This window comes from Oncorhynchus tshawytscha, linkage group LG01, assembly GCF_018296145.1.
Source record: "Oncorhynchus tshawytscha isolate Ot180627B linkage group LG01, Otsh_v2.0, whole genome shotgun sequence".
NCBI classification, from domain to species: domain Eukaryota; kingdom Metazoa; phylum Chordata; class Actinopteri; order Salmoniformes; family Salmonidae; genus Oncorhynchus; species Oncorhynchus tshawytscha.
In genome coordinates, this window is record NC_056429.1 from 14,208,474 (window position 1) to 14,230,893 (window position 22,420).

The window sequence follows — 22,420 nt, forward strand, 5'->3', positions numbered from 1 at the left end:
TCTCTCTCTCTCTGTTCCGTTCGCTGCTCTCTCTCTCTCTCTCTGTTCCCGTGGCCTGGCTCTCTCTCTCTCTATATTCCGTCTTTCATGTCTCTCTCTCTCTCTCTCTCTCTCTGTTCCATTCATTTCAAGCTCTCTCTCTCTCTCTCTCTCTCTCTCTCTGTTCAGTCGCTCGCTCTCTCTCTCTCTCTCTGCCTCTCTGTTCCGTCGCTCGCTCTCTCTCTCTCTCTCTCTCTCTGTTGTTCCAGTGTTCGCTCTCTCTCTCTCTCTCTGTTCTTCTCTCTCTCTCTGTTCCGTCGGCTCTCTCCTCTCTCTCTCTCTCTCTCTGTTCCAGTCGCTCGCTCTCTCTCTCTCTCTGTTCCCCTCGCTCTCTCTGTTCATATCGCCTCGCTCTCTCTCTCTCTTCTCCTCCTCTGTTCCATGCTGCTCAAGATATCTCTCTATATCTCTCTCTCGTTAATGAAACATCTCTCTCTCTCTCTCTCTGTTCCGTCAGTTCTCTCTCTCTCTCTCTGTTCTCCGTTTTTCAAGATTAGCTCTCTCTCTCTCTCTCTGTTCTGTTCCGTCGCTCTCTCTCTCTCTCTGTTTTCTCTCTCTCAATCACTCTCTGTTCCCGCTCGCTCTCTCTCTCTCTCTCTCTCTGTTCCAGTCAGTCTTTCATCTCTCTCTCTCTGTTCCCGTCGCTCGCTCTCTCTCTCTCTCTCTCTCTGTTCCGTTGCTCTCTCTCTCTCTCTCTTCTCTCTCTCTCTCTCTCTGTTCCGTCGCTCGCTCTCTCTCTCTCTCTCTCTCTGTTCCGTTTCAGCTCTCTCTCTCTCTCTCTCTCTCTCTCTCTCTCTCTCTGTTCTCTCTCTCTCTCTCTCTCTCTGTTCCGTCACGTTCTCTCTCTCTCTCTCTCTCTCTGTTTCCCGTCGTTCGCTCTCTCTCTCTCTCTCTGTTCCCGTGCTCGCTCTCTCTCTCTCTCTCTCTCTCTCTGTTCCCGTCGCTCGCTCTCGCTCTCTCTCTCTCTGTTCCGTCATGGCTCGCTCTCTCTCTCTCTGTTCCAGTCGCTCGCTCTCTCTCTCTCTGTTCCCGTCATTCGTCTCTCTCTCTCTCTCTGTTCAAGTTGAAACAGATCTCTCTCTCTCTATTTAAGATTAAAATAATATCTCTTTATAGTTGGAGCGAATATGGGCAGGTATGCTCTCTCTTCTGTTCCGTCGCTATAATAATCTCTCTCTGTTCCGATCGAAAACTCTCTAATAATCTCTCTGTTCCGTCGCTCGCTCTCTCTCTCTCTCTGTTCCGTCGCTCGCTCTCTCTCTCTCTGTTCCCGTCAGTTTCTCTCTCTCTCTGTTCCCGTCGCTCGCTCTCTCTCTCTCTCTGTTCCCGTCGCTCGCTCTCTCTCTCTCTCTGTTCCCGTCGCTCGCTCTCAATCACTCTCTGTTCCCGTCGCTCGCTCTCTCTCTCTGTTCCCGTCGCTCGCTCTCTCTCTCTCTGTTCCCGTCGCTCGCTCTCTCTCTCTCTCTGTTCCCGTCAGTCTCTCTCTCTCTCTCTGTTCCCGTCAGTCTCTCTCTCTCTCTGTTCCGTCGCTCGCTCTCTCTCTCTCTCTCTCTCTGTTCCGTCGCTCGCTCTCTCTCTCTCTCTCTCTCTCTGTTCCGTAAATATATATATATATATATATATATAACAGGCTCGCTCTCTCCTCTCTGTTCCGTCAGCTCGTTCTCTGTTCCGTCGCTCCGTCTCTCTCTCTCTCTCTCTCTGTTCCGTCGCTCGCTCTCTCTCTCTCTCTGTTCCGTCGCTCGCTCTCTCTCTCTCTCTGTTCCGTCGCTCTCTCTCTCTGTCTCTCTCTCTGTTCCGTCGCTCGCTCTCTCTCTCTCTCTCTCTGTTCCGTCGCTCGCTCTCTCTCTCTCTCTCTGTTCTCTCTCTGTTCCGTCGATATCTCTCTCTGTCTCTCTCATTCCCGTATATATCTCTCTCTCTCCTCTCTCTCTCTGTTCCGTATATTTAGCTCTCTCTCTCTCTCTCTCTCTCTCTCTGTTCCCGATCACTGCTCTCTCTCTCTCTCTGTTCCCACGATCGCTCTTCTCTCTCTCTCTCTCTCTCTCTCTCTCAAGTTCCGTCTTCATCTCTCTCTCTCTATCTATATATATATTCTCTGTTCAAGATCTCTATATATATCTGTTCCCGTATATGCGCTCTCTCTCTATCTCTCTCTCTATCTCTCTCTGTTCCGTCGCTCTCTCTCTCTCTCTCTCTCTCTCTCTGTTCCGTCGGAGCTCCTCTAACCAATAATAAATGTTCCGTCGCTCGCTCTATATAGTCTTAATACTCTCTCTGTTCCGTATCTCTCTCTCTCTCTCTCTCTGTTCTGTTTCCGTCGCTCGCTCTCTCTCTCTCTGTTCCGTGCTCGCTCTCTCTCTCTCTCTCTCTCTCTGTTCCCGTCGCTCTCTCTCTCTCTCTCTCTCTGTTCCGTCGCTCTCTCTCTCTCTGTTCTTCTCTCTCTCTCTCTCTGTTCCCGTCGCTCGCTCTCTCTCTCTCTGTTCCGTCGCTCGTCTCTCTCTCTCTCTGTTCCCGTCGCTGCGCTCTCTATCTCTCTCTCTCTCTGTTCCGTCGCTCTCTCTCTCTCTCTCTGTTCCCGTCGCTCGGCTCTCTCTCTCTCTCTGTTCCGTGTTAAGCTATCTCTCTCTATCTCTGTTCCCGTCCTAAATATATATCTCTCTCTCTCTCTGTTCCTGTCAGCTCGAAATCTCTCTCTCTCTGTTCCTCTCTCTGTTCCCATTAACTCTCTCTCTGTCTCTCTCTCTCTCTCTCTCTCTCTTCACCGTCGCTCGCTCTCTCTCTCTCTCTCTCTGTTCCGGTCGCTCGCTCTCTCTCTCTCTCTCTCTCTCTCTCTGTTCCCATTGGCTCGCTCTCTCTATCTCTCTCTCTCTGTTCCATTAAGCTGCAAATATTCTCTCTCTCTCTCTCTCGCTCTCTCTCTCTCTCACAGATCAGTAGCTCGCTCTCTGCTCATCTGCTCGCTCTCTCTCTCTCTCTGTTCCCGTCAAGTCTCTCTCTCTCTCTCTGTTTCGACCGCTCAGTCTCTCTCTCTCTCTCTGTTCCGTCGCTCTCGCTCTCTCTCTCTCTCTCTCTGTTCCGTCGCTCGCTCTCTCTCTCTCTCTCTCTGCTCTGTTCCGTCGCATACGTCTCTCTCTCTCTCTGTTCCCGTCGTTCGCGCTCTCTCTCTCTCTCTCTCTCTGTTCCCGTGTTTCCGCTCTCTCTCTCTCTCTCTCTCTCTCTGTTAGTGGCTGCTCTCTCTCTCGCTCGCTCGCTCTCCTCTCTCTGTTCCGTCGCTCGCTCTGCTCTCTCTCTCTCTCTCTCTCGTTCCCGTCGCTCGCTCTCTCTCTCTCTCTCTCGCTCTCTCTCTGTTCGGTCATCGAAATCTCTCTCCTCTCTCTCTCTCTCTCGCTCGCTCTGTGCACGTACATTCTCTCTCTCTCTGTTCCTGTTCGCTCGCTCTCGCCCTCTCTCTCTCTCTGTTCCGTTGCTCGCTCTCTCTCTCTCTCTGTCTCTCTCTCTCTCTCTCTCTGTTCCCGTTTCTCGCTCTCTCCCGTCTCTCTCTCTCTCTCCCTCTGTTCTCTGCTCTCTATCTGTTCCCGTGCGTTCTCTCTCTCTCTCTCTCATCTGTTCCGTCGATAGTTCTCTCTCTCTCTCTCTCTCTCTGTTCCCGTTCGCTCGCTCTCTCTCTCTCTCTCTCTGTTCCGTCGCTCGCTCTCTCTCTCTCTGTTCCGTCGCTCGCTCTCTCTCTCTCTCTCTCTGTTCCGTCTCTCGCTCTCTATCTGTCTCTGTTCCCGTCTCTCTCTCTCTCTCTTCCCGTTCTCTCTCTCTCTGTTCCCGTCTCTCTCTCTCTCTCTCTCTGTTCCCGTCGTTCGCTCTCTCTCTCTCTCTCTCTCTGTTCCGTCGTTCGCTCTCTGTCTCTGTCTCTCTGTTCCGTCATATCTCTATCTCTCTATATGTTCCCCGTGTATTTTTAAAGTTCTCTCTCTAATAATAATCTGTTATATATGGTTTGGTTGGAAAATAATATCTCTCTAATATATATATATAATATATATATATATATAGTTTTCCGTCGCTCTATCTCTATCTAATATATCTCTAATATATGGTTCAGGCTCTCTCGAATCTAATATCTCTCTCTCTCTGTTCCGTCGCTCTCTCTCTCTCTCTCTCTCTCTCTCTCTCTCTCTGTTCCCGTCAGCTCGCTCTCTCTCTCTCTCTCTCTCTCTCTCTCTCTCTCTCTCTGTTCCGTCGCCCGCTCTCTCTCTCTCTCTCTCTCTGTTCCCGTTGCTCGCTCTCTCTCTCTCTCTCTCTCTCTCTCTTCCGTCTCTGTTCCCGTTCTCTCTCTCTCTCTCTCTATATCTATCTCTCTCTCTCTCTCTCTGTTCCGTGGTTTAATATATATATATATATCTCTCTCTCTGTTCTTGTTCTCTCTCTATCTCTCTCTCTCTGTTCCGTCTTCTCTCTCTCTCTCTCTCTCTGTTCCCGTTCGCTCTATATCTCTCTCTCTCTCTCTCTCTCTGTTCCCGTCGCCTCGCTCTCTCTCTCTCTGTTCCGTCCGTCTCTCTCTCTCTCTCTCTCTGTTCCCGTCGCTCGCTCTCTCTCTCTCTCTCTGTTCCGTCGCTCGCGCTCTCTCTCTCTCTCTCTCTCTGTTCCGTCGCTCGCTCTCTCTCTCTCTCTCTCTCTCTCTCTGTTCCCGTCGCTCTCTCTCTCTCTCTCTCTCTCTCTCTGTTCCCGTCGCTCGCTCTCTCTCTCTCTCTCTGTTCCGTGTAGCTCGCTCTCTCTCTCTCTCTCTGTTCCCGTCTCGCTCTCTCTCTCTCTCTCTCTCTGTTCCGTATCGCTCGCTCTCTCTCTCTCTCTCTGTTTGCTCTCTCTCTCTCTCTCTCTCTCTCTGTTCCCGTCGCTCTCTCTATCTCTCTCTCTCTCTCTCTCTCTCTCTCTGTTCCCGTCGCTCGCTCGCTCTCTCTCTCTCTCTCTCTCTCTCTCTCTCTCTCTCTGTTCTCTCTCTCTCTCTCTCTCTCTCTCTCTCTGTTCCGTTGCTCGCTCTATCTCTCTCTCTCTCTCTCTCTCTTGTTCCCGTTTTCGCTCGCTATATATATCTATATATATATATATATCTATAAGATTCAGGTCGCTCTATATATATATATATATATATATCTATATATATATGTATTCTCTCTCTCTATATATCTCTCTCTCTCTCTCTCTGTTCCGTCGCTATATCTCTCTCTCTCTCTCTCTCTCTCTCTCTCTCTCTCTCTGTTCCCGTCGCCCTTTCTCTCTCTCTCTCTCTCTCTCTCTGTTCCCGTTGCTCGCTCTCTCTCTCTCTCTCTCTCTCTCTCTCTCTCTGTTCCCGTTGCTCGCTCTCTCTCTCTCTCTCTCTCTCTCTCTCTGTTCCGTCGTTCTCTCTCTCTCTCTCTCTCTCTCTCTCTCTCTGTTCCCGTCGTTCGGCTCTCTCTCTCTCTCTCTCTCTCTCTGTTCCGTCGCTCGCTCTCTCTCTCTCTCTCTGTTCCCCGTTAAAAACGCTCTCTCTCTCTCTCTCTCTCTGTTCCCGTCGCTCGCTCTCTATCTCTCTCTCTCTCTTTTCCGTGGGCAAATAGCTCTATATATCTATCTCTCTCTCTCTCTCTGTTCCCGTCGCTCGCTCTCTCTCTCTCTCTGTTCCCCTCTGTTCCCGTCTCTCTCTCTCTCTCTCTCTCTCTCTCTCTCTCTGTTCCGTCTCTCTCTCTCTCTCTCTCTCTCTGTTCCCGTCGCTCTCTCTCTCTCTCTCTGTTCCCGTCGCTCGCTCTCTCTCTCTCTCTGTTCCGTCGCTCGCTCTCTCTCTCTCTCTCTGTTCCTGTCGCTCGCTCTCTCTCTCTCTCTCTCTGTTCCCTCGCTCGCTCTCTCTCTCTCTCTCTCTCTCTGTTCCCATCAGTCTCTCTCTCTCTGTTCCCATTGCTCTCTCTCACACACACACACACACACACACACACACACACACACACACACACACACTGGAAACATTCACACAATTAAGCCCTCGGCAAAGATGGATGCCTGGTTATTTTAGGAGCCGCCTAGTGAAGAGAAAGGTAGCCCCTCACCATAGTTGGTGGTTGATAGTGCACCAATAGTTGATAGTGCACCAGGATGTTTCTGGGATTTAGTGTTTGTGTTTTCCCCCCGGTTATTAAACAACTACTAGCTCGACACAAATGATTTTCTTCTTTCTCTGGAACAGGCCCAGATCCCTGGGATTTGTGTGAGGAGGAGACAAAAAAGGGGCCAGATGGCGGACTGCCTTCTGAGAATTCATAGGCGATTGAATAAACCTCCACTTCCTTACATTCTGCTAGCAAACGTGCAGTCTTTGGAGAATAAAATACCTACGTGGAAGATTAAACTACCAACAGGACATTCAAAACTGTAATATCTTATGCTTCATGGAGTCGTGGCTGAACGAAGACACTATCAACATACAGCTGGCTGGTTATACGCTGTACCGGCAGGATAGAACAGCGGCGTCTGGTAAGACGAGGGGCTGCGGACTATGTATTTTTGTAAATAACATCTGGTGCACGATATCTAAGGAAGTCTTGAGCTATTGCTCGCCTATGGTACAGTATCTCATGATACGCTGTAGACCACACTATCTACCTAGAGTTTTGATCTGTATTTTTCATAGCCGTTTACATACCACCACAGACAGAGGCTGGCACTAAGACCGCATTGAATGAGCTGTATTCCGCCATAAGCAAACAAGAAAACCCTCACCCAGAGGCGGCGCTCCTAGTAGCCGGGGACTTTAATGCAGGGAAACTTAAATCTGATTGATCAAATTTCTATCAGCATGTTAAATGTGCAACCAGAGGGGAAACAACTCTGGACCACCTTTACTCCACACACAGAGAAGCATACAAAGCTCTTCCTCACCCTCCATTTGGCAAATCTGACCATAATTATATCCTCCTGATTCCTGCTTACAAGCAAAAATTAAAACTGGAAGCACCAGTGATGAGATCAATAAAAAAGTGGTCAGATGCTAAGCTACAGGACTGTTTTGCTCACAGACTGGAATATGTTCTGGGATTCCTCCAATGGCATTGGAGTACACCATATCAGTCATTGGCTTCATCAAAAAGCGCATCAATGACGTCGTCCCCACAGTGACCGTACAACCAGAAGCCATGGATTGCAGGCAACATCCACACTGAGCTAAAGGCTAGAGCTGCCGCTTTCAAAGAGCGCGACTCTAATCCGGAAGCTTATAAGAAATCCCGCTATGACCTCCGGCGATCCATCAAACAGGCAAACCGTCAATACAGGTCTAAGATCGAATCGTACTACACCGGCTCGTCGGATGTGGCAGGGCTTGAAAACTATTACAGACTAGGAAGGGAAGCACAGCCGAGAGCTGCCCAGTGACACGAGCCTACCAGACGAGCTAAACTACTTCTATGCTCGCTTCGAGGCAAATAACACTGAAACATGCATGAGAGCACAAGCTGTGTGATCACGCCCTCTGCAGTCGATGTGAGTAAGACCTTAACAGGTCAACATTCACAAGGCCGCAGGGCCAGGCGGACTTCCAGGACGTGTACTGCGAGCATGCGCTGACCAACTGGCAAGTGTCTTCACTGACATTTTCAACCTTTCCCTGTCCAAGTCTGTAATACCAACTATGTTTCAAGCAGACCACCATAGTGCCTGTGCCCAAGAAAACTAAGGTAACCTGCCTAAATGACTACCGACCCGTAGAACTCACGTCTGTAGCCATGAAGTGCTTTAAAAGGCTGGTTATGGCTCAAATCAACACCATCATCAGGTTGAGAGCTTCAAGTTCCTTGATGTCCACATCACCAATAAACTAACATGGTCCAAGCACACCAAGGCAGTCGTGAAGAGGGTACGACAAAACCTATTCCCCCTCAGGAGACTGAAAATATTTGGCATGTGTCCTCAGATCCTCAGAAGTTTCTACAGCTGCACCATCGAGAGCATGTTGCATCGCTGCCTGGTATGGCAACTGCTCGACTTCCGACCGCAAGGCACTACAGAGGTTAGTGCGAACGGCCCAGGTCCTGCCATCCAGGACCTCTATACCAGGCGGAGTCAGAGGAAGGCCCAGAAAATTGTCAAAGACTCCAGCCACCCTAGTCATAGACTGTTCTCTCAGCTACCGCACGGCAAGCAGTACCGGTGCGCCAAGTCTAGTTCCAAAAGGCTTCTAAACCGCTTTTACCCCCCCAGCCATAAGACTCCTGAACATCCAGTCAAATGGCTACCCAGACTATTTTCATTGCCCCCCCCTCTTTACATCACTGCTACTCTCGGTTGTCATCTATGCATAGTCACTTTAATAACTCTACCTACTTGTACATACTACCTCAACTAACCGGTGCTCCCGCACATTTACTCTGTATCGGTACCCCCTGTATATAGTCTCGCTATTGTTATATTACTGCTGCTCTTTAATTACTTGTTTTATCTCTTCATATTCATTTGTTTTTTCCGAAACTGCATTGTTAAGGGCTCGTAAGTAAGCATTTCGCTGTAAGGTCTACACCTGTTATATTCGTTGCATGTGACTAATAAGGTTTGATTTGAACTAATTGCCCGTCGCTTCAATTACTTGAATTCCATTGTACTTTTTTTGTTTTTTGAGCCCAACGCACATTTCTCTAGAACTAATTTTAAATAATTCAAGACAGAAATCAAGTCAGGCACTATGTGGGACACTGGGCTGAAGAGAGTTGTAGTTTCCATTAAGCAAATTTTGAACCTAGTTCAGCACAGAAACAAGGTATTTAACTACAATGACCATAATCCATTGCATCTGTTATTTGATACACTTTTACACAGCTCGCATGAGAGAGGAATGTACACAACACGTCAGGCAGCTCTGCAGCAGGCTAGCCTCGCTGAATAGGATAGATAACGTTAGATGGGCTGGCTGGCTGACTGTTACTGCCTGGATGAGAAGATGACTTTAATGAATGAAAAATAAAAATGTCCTCAAATAAAATCTAAGTACAGGACGGAACTAATATTATTTTCATCGTAATTTACAATTTTTCCTTTGTCTACCCAATGTGGACCTGACAGAGATTGTGGAATATTTGGTTTTGGCAATTTAATTTTCACAATTTTTTTACTTTGCAAGTTGAATTAATAAACTCTAAAATAATTATTTCATTATGCATTTAATGTAAAAAAAAAAAAAAAATCGTAATTGAAAACGTATTCTTTTTTTAATAAGCGAAACCGAACTGACCTCAAAAAGCTCAGCACTAGTACACCTTCGTTTAGTACTGTGAGAAGCCAAAAGTGTATAGACCAAAGCACTCTGTCTGCCTGCCTGATGTCTTTGTTTAGTGGATATACCAGGGCTCTCCAACCCTGTTCCTGGAGAGATACCCTCCAGTAGGTTTTCAATCCAACCCCAGCTGGAACTAACCTGATTCAGTTGATCAACCAGCTAATTATTAGAATCAGGTGTACTAGATTAGGGTTGGAATGAAAACCTAGAGGTAGCGCTCCAGGAACAGAGTTGGAGAACCCTGGTATGGACTGATGTCTGCCTGGCATGCTGTCTTTTTGTTTTCTTTGTTGCTCTCTCTGGCCAACTAGTTAGGATTGCACTGTACTGTCTGTTCTATAGTCCTCTTCTCAACCCCTGATGCGTCTCAGTCTATTCAAGTGAACAATGAGGAACTAACTTTGTTGAGGGAATTATTTCTCTCCTCTCCTAGGAGTGTTTTTGACTTTTATTCCCTCTGCAGTGGATGTTATGGGGCGTTGTGCACCTCCAGGACATTGATCCTCTAATCAAGGCTTTACAGGTGGAGATCACAGGTGTCACTCTTCTCAGGAGTCTCTCTCTAGCTGTCCCTCTCTTTAGCTCTTGAATTCTCGCACACTCGCGCTCTCTCTCACTTTCTCTCTCCTCTTCCTCTCACACTTTCTCTCTCCTTCTCTTCCTCTCACTCTCTCTCTGTCTCGCTTTCTCTTTGCTCTCATTCTGTATCTTTTTCTTTGACTTCCACATATTTCTCTGTTTCCTTCACTTTCTTTCTCTTCCATATATTTATCTCGTCTCATCCCCAACTTTTTATAGCTCACTTTCCTATTTTTATCTCGCTCCCTTGTTTGCGCTCTCTCTCTCTCGCTTTCTTTCTCTCAGCATCCTTATAGAATTCTGTATTACGATGCCCCAACACAAACAGGCCGTCCATCAACACAGCCGGAGTGATTGTCTCAGTGCTCTGGAAACTGCATACAATCAGTCTGTTTGCAAATATAGCCTTTTGTCTGTAGCCGTGCTGTGTGCAAGTGCATTGATGTACTCCCTGCAGATCTCTTTTACTCAAGCGTACACACACCCGCATGCATGTCTACACACACCAGTGACGGTCGGTGCCTTTTAAGATGACGTCTATTTATTTATTTGTGTATATATATGTATATTTAAAAAAACATGTAATATGAGCAAGGTCTTATTTCTATTACAGCATATTGGATTACTGTCATTCATTTTCCAGTCACCCAGTTCAATGTGACAGGTTAAGGCTACTTAAATTTTCCCAATACTCATCATGAGGTTGCTACTGCCTATAAATGAAAGTTTACACAGTTGGTGCACACAGGTCAAGATAAACATTTGAGGTGACAGTGACACATGGACAGACAGTGACACATTCAATATCGCCTTGCACACTCTTACCTGCATCTAGCTGATCTAGGGTGTAATCGTTAGTCCAACAGTTGCAAGCGTTTCTATTGAACAAATTCAGGTATGTTTATACCCGTTTTGTTCTGTTTGCTTCCGCTTAAGAAAAGTTTTTCAACAGAGTTGGCGGAATGAATACACCCCTAATCATATACAAGCAGTTCACTTATATAGAAACATACAAACAGCTCGTTGTATTCCTTCTCGCATCTTCACGCTCTCCTCCTCTCACCTTTTCCTGCACAACACATCAGCTTTTTGTGACCAGGCCAAAAAATCTTTCCAATCCATACCTTCATATCATAACTGCTACACACAGCCTACATCATTGTCACCATATTAGCTAAAGTAACATCATAGTCAACATAGCTAATAGAACTAACACGTTAGTAAACCTGCTACAATCATGCAGTACAGTCAGTAAGCAGTTTAACAGTTACACCTGCGGCTCCGGTGCCAATAATTTTGTAAAACCGAAAGCTTACCTTGACTTGAAAGAGTTCCAGTGTTTTGATATTCATAGACAGCTAGCTAACATAGCATCCTTCTGTTTGAGCCGGGTGTTTGAGTAGGCTAAACTAGCTAGCTGCATTTGCTACCTAAGTGAGAAGAGAGAAATTATGAAATATCTCTCTTTCTCCACCTTCATTTTTGAAGAAATTAATTTGTTAGCTGTAGCATATGCTTTCAGTACTAGGTACATGTCAGTTCATGCTGCAAGAGCTCTGATAGATTGGAGGATGTCCTCTGGAAGTAGTCATAATTAATGTGTAAGTCTATGGAAAGGGTTGAAAACAGAGCCTCCTAGGCTTTGTATTGAAGTCAATGTACTCGGAGGAGAACAGGAGTTAGCTGTCCTCCAGCAACACCATGGTGCTACTCTACAGAGTGCTGCTGAGTCTACTGTAGACCTTCATGGCTAAACAATTTGTTTGAATTATTTGTTGAAGTGAATATATGTAGTATAGTTTTATCTAAAAATGATAACTTTTTAAATGTTTCACTTTGAAAAATAAATGAAATTCACTGAGGATGGTCCTCTGAGGAGCCTCCACTGACACACACACACCTGGTTTGATAGGTGGAAGATGTTAGCTGTCTGAAGGGGGAAAACGTTGTTTTGAATGAACAATCACAAGCTTGCATCACACCTGGTGATGTGATATGATGGGGCTGGTCATTGTTGATTATATTTCCTTGCTCAAATGAATGTCCTCTTTTCCACCCCATGCATTGTATATAGAGTGCATTCGGCAAGTATTCAGACCCCTTGACTTTTTCCACATTTTGTTACATAACAGCCTTATTCTAAAATGGTTTAAATGAAATGTTTTCCTCATCAATCAACACACAATACCTCATAATGAGAAAGCGAAAAGTGTTTTAGAAATGTTTGCACGTTTATTAAACAGATACCTTATTTACAGATGAATTCAGACCCTTTGCTATGAGACTTGAAATTGAGCTCCGGCGCATCCTGTTTCCATTGATCATCCTTGAGATTTTTCTACAACTTGGAGTCCACCTGTGATAAATTCAATTGATTGGACATAATTTGGAAAGGCACACACCTGTCTATATAAGGTCCAACAGTTGACAGTGCATGTCAGAGCAAAAACCAAACCATGAGGTTGAAGGAATTGTCTGTAGTTCTCAGAGACAGGATTGTGTTGAGGCACAGATCTGGAGAAGGGTACCAAAAAATGTCTGCAGCGTTGAAGGTCCCCAAGAACAGTTGTTCTTGAATGGAAGTAGTTTGGAACCACCAAAACTCTTCCTATTGCTGGCCACCCGGCCAAATTGAGCAATCTGAGGAGAATGGCCTTGGTTAGGGAGGTGACCTAGATCCTGATGGTCACTCTGACAGAGCTCTAGAAGGTCAGCCATCTCTGCAGCACTCCAACAATCAGGCCTTTATTGTAGAGTGGCCAAATGGAAGCCCTCTTCAGTAAAAGGCACATGACTGCCTGCTTGGAGTTGAAAGACTCTCAGACCATGACAAACAAGATTATTGAGTCTGATGAAACCAAGATTGAACTATTTGGCCTGAATGCCAAGCGTCACATATGGAGGAAACCTGGCACTATTCCTACGGTGAAGCATGGTAGTGGCAGCATCATGCGGTGGGGATGTTTTTCAGCGGCAGGGAGTGGGAGACTACACGGCATAGTGACGCACAAAGTGCATTCGGAAAGAATTCAGACCCCTTGACTTTTTCCACATTTTGTTACATTACAGCCGTATTGTAAAATGGATTAAATAGTTTTCCCCCCTCATCAATCTACACACAATACTCCAAAATGACAAAGCAACAACAGGGTTTTAGAAATTTTGCAAATGTATAAATAAAATAAAGAAACACATTTACATAAGTATTCAGACTTTACTCAGTACTTTGTTGAAGCACCTTTGACAGGGATTACAGCCTTGAGTCTTCTTGGGTATGACGCTACAAGCTTCGCACACCCGTATTTAAGGAGTTTCTCTCATTCTTCTCTGCAGATCCTCTTGAGCTCTTTCAGGTTGGATGGGGAGCGTATGACTGCATGCAGGGTGCGTGTTTGTGTGTCTTGAGCCTCATCTCATGCGGTGTGTGTGTGTGTGTGTGTGTGTGTGTGTGTGTGTGTTAGAGCTCCTGTGATGTATGTGATGATGCTTGTCGCTCTCTGTCCTTCCATCTCCCTCTCTCCCACCGGAGTAGATGGGGCTTCTTTGTTTAGACTGTTGTTGCTCTTTGTCTGTTCTGCTGTGCTCTCTGGTACAGTTGGAGGAAGATGAAAGCCCACTAGTGATTTATCTCTCCAACGGTGTGCTGCTTGGTGGAACCCTATGATTATTAAACCTTTCCCCGAGCCACAGCCACAGACCAGTGGAGGCTCCTCAGAGGAGGAAGGGGAGGGCTATCCTCAGTGAATTTCATTAAAAATGGTAAAACATTAAAGTTAACCTTTTTAGATAAAACTAAATATAATCACGTGTCACCAAATACTTGTTATTTTGCAAAGAAGGTCTACAGTTGCCTCAAAAGTACTCTGTAGGGTAGCACATGGTGTAGCCGGAGGACATCTAGCTTCCATTCTCCTCTGGGTACATTGACTTCAATTCAAAACCTAGGAGGCTCAGGGTTCTCGCCACCTTCCATAGTAATTATGACAACTTCTGGAGGACGTCAACCAACCTATCAGAGCTCTTGCAGCATGAACTGACATTTTGTCCACCCAATCACAGGATCAGATAATTCATCTAGTACTAAAAGCATAAGCTACAGCTAGATAGCACTGCAGTGCATAAAATGTGGTCAGTAGTTGACTCAAAGAGAGAGATGCTATGTTAGCTAGCTGGCTATATTTTTCCAACACAACACTGGAACAGTCAAGGTAAGCTTTTGGTTTTACAAATGTATTGCCACCGGGGCCCGCCGGTGTAACTCTTACTGACTGTACACTGTAACCTTACTGCTTGATTCTATTGGGTTTACTAACATGTTTTTTAAAATGTGTCCTTTATTTAACTAGGTAAGTCCGTTAAGAACAAATTCTTATTTACATTGACGGCCTACACCAACCAAACCCGGATGACGCTGGGCCATTTGTGCGCCGACCTATGGGAATCCCAATCACGGCCGGATGTGATGCAGCCTGGATTCAAACCAGGGTGTCTGTAGTGATACCTCAAGCACTTGGGAGCCCCGAGTGGCGCAGCGTTAGTTCTGTTAGCTATGCTAACTATGATGTTACTTTAGCTAATATGGTGAGAACGATGTAGGCTGTTAGTGGTTTTCTTGGAAAGTTTTTTTTGCCTGGTCACATACAGCTGACGTGTTGTGCACTTAAGTCCAAAAGCGAAGGGAAGAGGTGGGAGGAGGAAAGCGCATAGACGCGAGAAGGAATACGTGGCTGCTATGAAAGTGAACTGTGTTTAAGTGTGAACAGGGGTGTATTCATTCTGCCAATTCTGTTGAAAAACTTTTCTTAAACGGAAGCAAAGGGAACAAAACAGGGATACATGTACTTGAATTTATCCAATAGAAACTTTGCAACTATTGTACTTGTCTCTCGACCTGTCTGCACCTACGTTGTAAATGTTCATTCATATGCTAGGTTGTAGCAACCTCATGATGAGTATAGGGAAAATTTGAGTATCATGAAGTAGTCTAAACCTGTCGCTGTTACATTGAACTGGGTGAATGGAATATGAATGACAGTCATCCAATATGCTGTAATAGAAATAAGGACATGCTCATGACAATTTTTTTTGTCCTCATCTTAAAAGACACTGACTGCCACTGCCACAGATGTATCTCTCCTCCTCCATGATGCTTGGACAATGGGTGGAGCACGCAGGCTTATCTGGCCTAATTTTCTCCCTCGTTCCACCCACGTTTCCCCCCTTTTCCAGTCTTATTTTGGAAGCATAAAATAAGGAGTCATGTCAGGAGTTACTAGGTGTGGGGCGATCAAGGTTTGAGGAAGGGCAGCTATTGTTGGGGTTGACATGATTTCAGAAGGTAGTTTTTGCCCGGCTTACATATTAATTGGACGGGCCTAACATTCTTATCAATCGCTATTAATAAATACACATTTAAATGCAAAAATTTGTTTTCTGTCAAACAATATATTGATTGTTTGTATGCATACCAATGCCCTTATTGAGAGTATATTGGTTCAAAATCCATATTCTACAATCCTTGCCTCAAAAAATTTAAGAAATTATTATTGAATACTCTCATTGTACATTTGGAATGGAAAGGTTTAATCTAACCCCTCCCTCCCTCCCTACAGTGTTGACAGCGCTACCGGCACTGGCCATGGCCCCCCAGGCCAAGGTGGAGTCTCCATCCTCATCCCCGGGGCTGGTGAATGGGGGGCTGGAGGTGTCTGGGGTCAGGGAGAGCCAGAGGACATGGCTTTACCTGGAGGAGACGGCCAACAGCCTGCTGAGCACGGTGCAGCAGCTCAAGGCACTGATCGACCAGGCCAAGCAGGCCTGCCACTGCCAGGCAGGCCATGATGCCTTCAGCCAGGACAAGATTCACGGCAGCAGGAAGGAGGTGAGGGGACTGGAGGAGACCCTGGTGGTTAGTCCAGGGTCATGGTCATTATGGCACAATGTAGTGAAAAGTTTTCGCACTGTAGCATTTTCTTCTGTTTTGTGCCTATTGAACATGACCATGGGGAAATGCTGGGTGTCTTGAGGTGTTAAAAAACTTCTATTTGCGGTCTTCCCTCCTGCAGTGTACACTCACCCAGCCCTTCCAGAGTCAGATATCATTCCAGCACCCAGACGACCCAGAGGGGAAGAGAGGCTCAGAAATTACAGAGATCATAATCAAGGTACATGGAGAGACCTCTTACTCTCTTTCTCTCATTTTCCCTTTCTCTCTCTCTTTCTGTCTTTCTTTTTCTCTTGGCTGTGTTCCATTCAGTCCATTAAAGAGAGAAATACTATTTTATCCAGGTCTCCCCTTGGAGGATAAAACTGTCAGAGCTGGTTGAAATATCATGCCTGCTACTTCACACACATAAACAATATAGATACGAGAGAAACAAACAACCTTGAAGCTACATGACTTATCCCACCTGAGAGCATTTGTTAGATAGAATGGGGGAAAGGGAAATGTAACCCTGGTATCATATCAACAAAAAAGCCAGCGGTGACATTTTGTGCCTCTTGGTTCCCCTGGAGAAGCAAACCTCTTCTATCATGCTAAGTATGACCTGCGTTATCTGATTTCCAGTTCATTTTCAAATCAATTCTATCCCTTTTTTAGATTGTAATTCGATTCCATTCTGTGACTTTCTCTCCCACAGCAAATGTGCGTGAACTGTGGACGGGAGGCCATGAGCCAATGCACGGGATGCCACAAGGTCAACTACTGTTCCACCTTCTGTCAGAGAAAGGTAAGATTTAACCCTCTACAGACCGTGTCACTGAACTAAGTTGTCAGGGGTTGTGTCGGCTCGGCTTCATTTCGTTCTGCAGGGCATAAAAGGTCTCTTAGGACGCATGAACATGTCATCAAGTCTGTTGATTGGATCACAGCCCACCACCCTCCCCACTACTGATCCCTCGTCAGTGGTGGGGGTGTGATTCAATCAAACAGCCTACTCTTAGGAACCAAAAACGGGCAAAATGAGGGAAAAACATTACTTCCTGAAATTGTGTCGAGATTGAATCGCCCCCTCAACTCACCCACCACTGACCACTTCTCTCACTCCTTTCGTCTGCCTTATTCTTATTGCAGGACTGGAAGGAGCACCAGCACAACTGCTGCCAGACCAGTGGGGCTGTGGCTGTCCAGGAGGAGGTGCCCATGTCAACCATAGACATGGACAAAGTCAAGGTCTAGCAGGTATAGACACTGAAAACAGATTCTGTAAAAACAGCAAAGTCCTCCTTTCAATACCTTGGAGACTTGAGCATGGCCTCTCATTCAGAACTCAGCCAGCTGGAATTTAAGTGCTGCTGCTGCTCTTTTGAATACATCAAAGATAGTTGCTAGACTTTGTCATGTCCCTAGAGCATGCATTTGATGATAGCTGGGATTTATTTTACACCAAACAGAGGTTTTGCAGTATGCTATTACATTGTCTCCTGTCTGAAGAAATAAATGTGAAGATTTTGACTCTTGAAAACACAACATTACGCCCCGGGACCTCTGTCAATGTGTTTCCTCTAACAAATGCAGCTCCGAGGCCTGTGTGCTTCAGATGATCAAGTATTTGAAGAGTAGTGATTGCTTCCCTCAACCCACACTGGTGTCTAGTTAGATTTGTAAATGTATCAATTACTGAATGACTGTACGTTTCAAATGTAGTCCACAGGGTTTAAAAACACAGAATGCCTGTTGCCGAAAAAAGACTTGCTCTATCAATACATTTATTTTATTTAACATGTTTTATGTATTACATTGGCTCTGTCCTACGTTGAATGGAGCAGGACAGGCTGGTAAACAACTGTAGGTTATACACTGCTCAAAAAAATAAAGGGAACACTTCAACAACACAATGTAACTCCAAGTCAATCACACTTCTGTGAAATCAAACTGTCCACTTATGAAGCAACACTGATTGACAATAAATTTCACATGCTGTTGTGCAAATAGAATAGACAACAGGTGGAAATTATAGGCAATTCGCAAGACACCCCCAATAAAGGAGTGGTGTTGCAGGTGGAGACCACAGACCACTTCTCAGTTCCTATGCTTCCTGGCTGATGTTTTGGTCACTTTTGAATGCTGGCGGTGCTTTCACTCTAGTGGTAGCATGAGACGGATTCTACAACCCACACAAGTGGCTCAGGTAGTGCAGCTCATCCAGGGTGGCACATCAATGCGAGCAGTGGAAAGAAGGTTTGCTGTGTCTGTCAGCGTAGTTTCCAGAGCATGAAGGTGCTACCAGGAGACAGGCCAGTACATCAGGAGACGTGGAGGAGGCCGTAGGAGGGCAACAACCCAGCAACAGGACCGCTACCTCCGCCTTTGTGCAAGGAGGAGCAGGAGGAGCACTGCCAGAGCCCTGCAAAATGACCTCCAGCAGGCTACAAATGTGCATGTGTCTGCTCAAATGGTCAGAAACAGACTCCATGAGGGTGGTATGAGGGCCTGACGTCCACAGGTGGGGGTTGTGCTTACAGCCCAACACCTGGCAGGATGTTTGGCATTTGCCAGAGAACACCAAGATTGGCATTGGCCACTGGTGCCCTGTGCCCTTCACAGATGAAAGCAGGTTCACACTGAGCACATGTGACAGTCTGGAGACGCCGTGGAGAACGTTCTGCTGCCTGCAACATCCTCCAGCATGACCGGTTTGGCGGTGGGTCAGTCATGGTGTGGGGTGGCATTTCTTTGGGGAACCGCACAGCCCTCCATGTGCTCGCCAGAGATAGCCTGACTGCCATTAGGTACCGAGATGAGATCCTCAGACCCCTTGTGAGACCATATGCTGGTGCGGTTGGCCCTGGGTTCCTCCTAATGCAAGACCATGCTAGACCTCATGTGGCTGGAGTGTGTCAGCAGTTCCTGCAAGAGGAAGGCATTGATGCTATGGACTCGTCCGCCCGTTCCCCAGACCTGAATCCAATTGAGCACATCTGGGACATCATGTCTCGCTCCATCCACCAACGCCACGTTGCACCACAGACTGTCCAGGAATTAGCGAATGCTTTAGTCCAGGTCTGGGAGGAGATCCCTCAGGAGACCATCCGCCACCTCATCAGGAGCATGCCCAGGCGTTGTAGGGAGGTCATACAGACACGTGGAGGCCACACACTACTGAGCCTCATTTTGACTTGTTTTAAGGACATTACATCAAAGTTGGATCAGCCTGTAGTGTGGTTTTCCACTTTCACTTTGAGTGTGACTCCAAATCCAGACCTCCATGGGTTGATAAATTTGATTTCCATTGATAATTTGTGTGGTTTTGCTGTCAGCACATTCAACTATGTAAAGAAAAAAGTATTTAACAAGAATATTTAATTCATTCAGATCGAGGATGTTATTTTAGTGTTCCCTTTATTTTTTTTGAGGAGTGTATATAAAACACAATGACAAATAAATGACCTTGTTGATTGTCCTCTTGCTTGTTCCCAATGACTGCCTGCTGTGAGAGGTTATGGGATGTAATGACCTAAATAATTCTGCAAAGTCACATTGATAGGTAATGACTACTGAGAATTTCACACGGCTTGTCATTTTAACATATTTTCTATGTAACTTGCAACAAACCTGCAAACTGCTTTTCAAACCAGCTTGCTTTGAGTTTGACTGGGTGAAAATATGTTTTGATCACATTGCAACACCGCAATACAGTCAATGCATTTTCAACACATTTTTCATTTGTACATTTCCACAAGGATATTGACATGAGATGGTGAATGAACTTTGCCCTGAGTCAGGAGTTCATGCAGGGCAAGAGTTGTCTGACACATAGGCAACTGCCATCCACCCACCCATTGTCTCTGGACATCATCGTTAAGTGTGTTACTGCCATGGTTATTATTTAATGGATGGTGGACATGATTGAGATTATCTGAGTTTTTCTCAGTGATAGCTGTCAACTGCCACACAGCTGCACTGATGTGGATTAATCCAATGGATTAAAGCTGTCAGGTGACTGGAGGAGGGGAGGATGTATGTGCTGCATACAGTACGACCTGCTATCTTTCTGTGAAGACCAACAACATCACTACTCACCGGAGAACTAGTATGAAAAATGAGGGTCAATTTGAGCAACAGCTACCCGTCCAAAAGAGGGTCCATTACATTGATAAATTAAGACTGCTGTTCAGGGATTGGAGGAGTTTTGAGACCCACAATGACCTACCCAACTTTCTGGTCCTCCTGACTTCCTGTGGCCTCTGGAGGCAGTAATCACAGTAAGCCCAACAACCAGATTTTGGGAATGAAAGGTTAACCTTATCCAGTATATTAATTTGACAGGTATGTCTGTTTCAATGTTTCAGATACAGAGGTCAGTCATGTTCTCTTTGGAGGTCACCTCGACACATGCTGTTGTCACCAATGAGTTCTCTCACTCTCCCCTTCTGTTCCTTGTTTAGTTAGATTAGAGAACTAACCAAATAGAATGACTCATGGAAGAAAAATGTTCCTTATGCAATGGAGCACTGCACAATGACCCCGGCCTCAGCTCTCCAACGCTGAGCACACAGCCTTGTCTTGTCTGGCGTTGTAATCCCCTGCATCTGTCAAACTCACGCGTCACTCTCCGTATCAGGCATGAAATGACTGCTGCTGTACCGCACTGTGGCTGCCCAACCACCACTGGGCTGAGCCAGTGTCCACAGCACAGGGAGGGAGAGTGGAAGGAAATTAACAGTGGTTCTAATCTGATGCCCTGGACTGAGAGCCACTCTGTTGAGTTTGTCCCATTTGGTATATTTTGATAAGTACTTCAGCTGCAAGGAAGGGGAGAGGGTGAAGGTAGAGGAGAAAGGGGGAGGAAATTTGCAGATGGGCCCATATGGATGTGGTGAGACAAATACCCTCTACCCCTCTACCACCTCCATGGAGGATGTGTAAGCCCTCTACGATGTTTTCCCTTCTCCCCTCTAACCCCTAATGCTTTTCTCAAGGTAGATTTTTAATTTTTTTTGTGGAATGTTGCACACCTCAAAAGCACCCAAGCTAGTAGCTTAAATCAAAACGGCTCATGAGAAACCTGACCAGAGGAAATAACCCTGAAAGACACTACTACTATTGGGTCATTTGGCATTGTTATTTGGAGCCTTGTATTAGTCTTTCAAGATGAGGTTCTGGTTGGGGGTTATTTGTCAATTTTTCTAGATCTGGGAGTTCCTATGAATTCCCTCTGTCATGTAATGATTCTCTTGTATGCCTCAGGTGTTGATCAATCTTTAAAATAAGAAAAAAAAATCATTGTTTATTTGCATTTGTCAATTTCTTGGGGTTGGGTGGGTGGGGGTTACAGGTAAAATATGAATGTGGCAGTGCTGGCAACACTAGCTGCAGTAACCCATGGGGAGGGGGTCACACTCAGACATTCAGAGAGGGGGTATATTATTGTGACCTTGGTGGCACAAAATCGAAGTCTGACTGCATGGAGATGCTTGGGAATATGGTCAATACTTTCTTTCAAACGTTTAAAAAGTGTTGATAGGGGACAGAATGCCGTCGGATCATCACATAATTGGCATATATATTACTCTTACAGAATTTCCACGTGGGCGAGGATATTGGAAATTTAATCAAAGCCTACTAGATGATAAATTGTTTAGAACTAAACAGAATAATTTATAACTGACTTTTTCCAGACATAACATAGGTACAACAGATCCCCATATTGTATGGGACACTTTTAAGTGTGCCTTTAGAGGCCATGCAATTCAGTACTCCTCTATATAACAAAAGCAATTTAGATCAAGAGTCCATATTAACAAAGGAAATTGAAGGACTAACAGTACAGTTAGATAGCAATAAAAATGGTACCATAGAGGCACAGAATAAATTAGAGGAAAAAGAAATAGGATCTTTCTTGAATAAGTTCCTCTGTAATATATTGTAAAAATAAAGCGAACTGGATGGAATATGGGGAAAAATGTACCAAATTCTTTTTCAATCTTCAATATCGTAATGCTACCAAATAAAATGTATTAAAACTTGTTACAGATGGAGTCACGCATGATTTACCAAATGATATTTTGAAAGAGGAAGTAAAGGATGGTCTCCTGAGGGATCTCCTCACAGACCTGGACTAAAGCATCTGCTAACTCCTGGACAGTCTGTGGTGCAATGTGGCGTTGGTGGATGGAGCGAGACATGATGTCCCAGATGTGCTCAATTGGATTCAGGTCTGGGGAACGGGCGGGTCAGTCCATAGCATCAATGCCTTCCTCTTGTAGGAACTGCTGACACACTCCAGCCACATGAGGTCTAGCATTGTCTTGCATTAGGAGGAACCCAGGGCCAACCGCACCAGCATATGGTCTCACAAGGGGTCTGAGGATCTCATCTCGGTACCTAATGGCAGTCAGGCTACCTCTGGCGAGCACATGGAGGGGTGTGCGGCCCCCCCAAAGAAATGCCACCCCACACCATGACTGACCCACCGCCAAACCGGTCATGCTGGAGGATGTTGCAGGCAGCAGAACGTTCTCCACGGCGTCTCCAGACTCTGTCATGTCTGTCATGTGCTCAGTGTGAACCTG

At 45.8% G+C, this 22,420-nt stretch overlaps 1 protein-coding gene across 2 annotated transcripts in view; it reads left to right on the top strand.

Moving 5' to 3' along the window:
- Positions 1 to 17,627, top strand: part of deaf1 (DEAF1 transcription factor) — an 82,583-nt gene extending 64,956 nt beyond the window's left edge. For both annotated transcript variants that reach the window (XM_024384268.2, XM_024384351.2), the window contains exons 10-13: positions 15,517 to 15,785; positions 15,970 to 16,068; positions 16,546 to 16,635; positions 16,980 to 17,627. In XM_024384268.2, coding sequence (XP_024240036.1) covers positions 15,517 to 15,785; positions 15,970 to 16,068; positions 16,546 to 16,635; positions 16,980 to 17,084 — 563 coding nt within the window. In that variant the 3' untranslated portion in view covers positions 17,085 to 17,627. The remainder of the gene's footprint in view (positions 1 to 15,516; positions 15,786 to 15,969; positions 16,069 to 16,545; positions 16,636 to 16,979) is intronic.
- Positions 17,628 to 22,420: the final 4,793 nt, after the last annotated feature.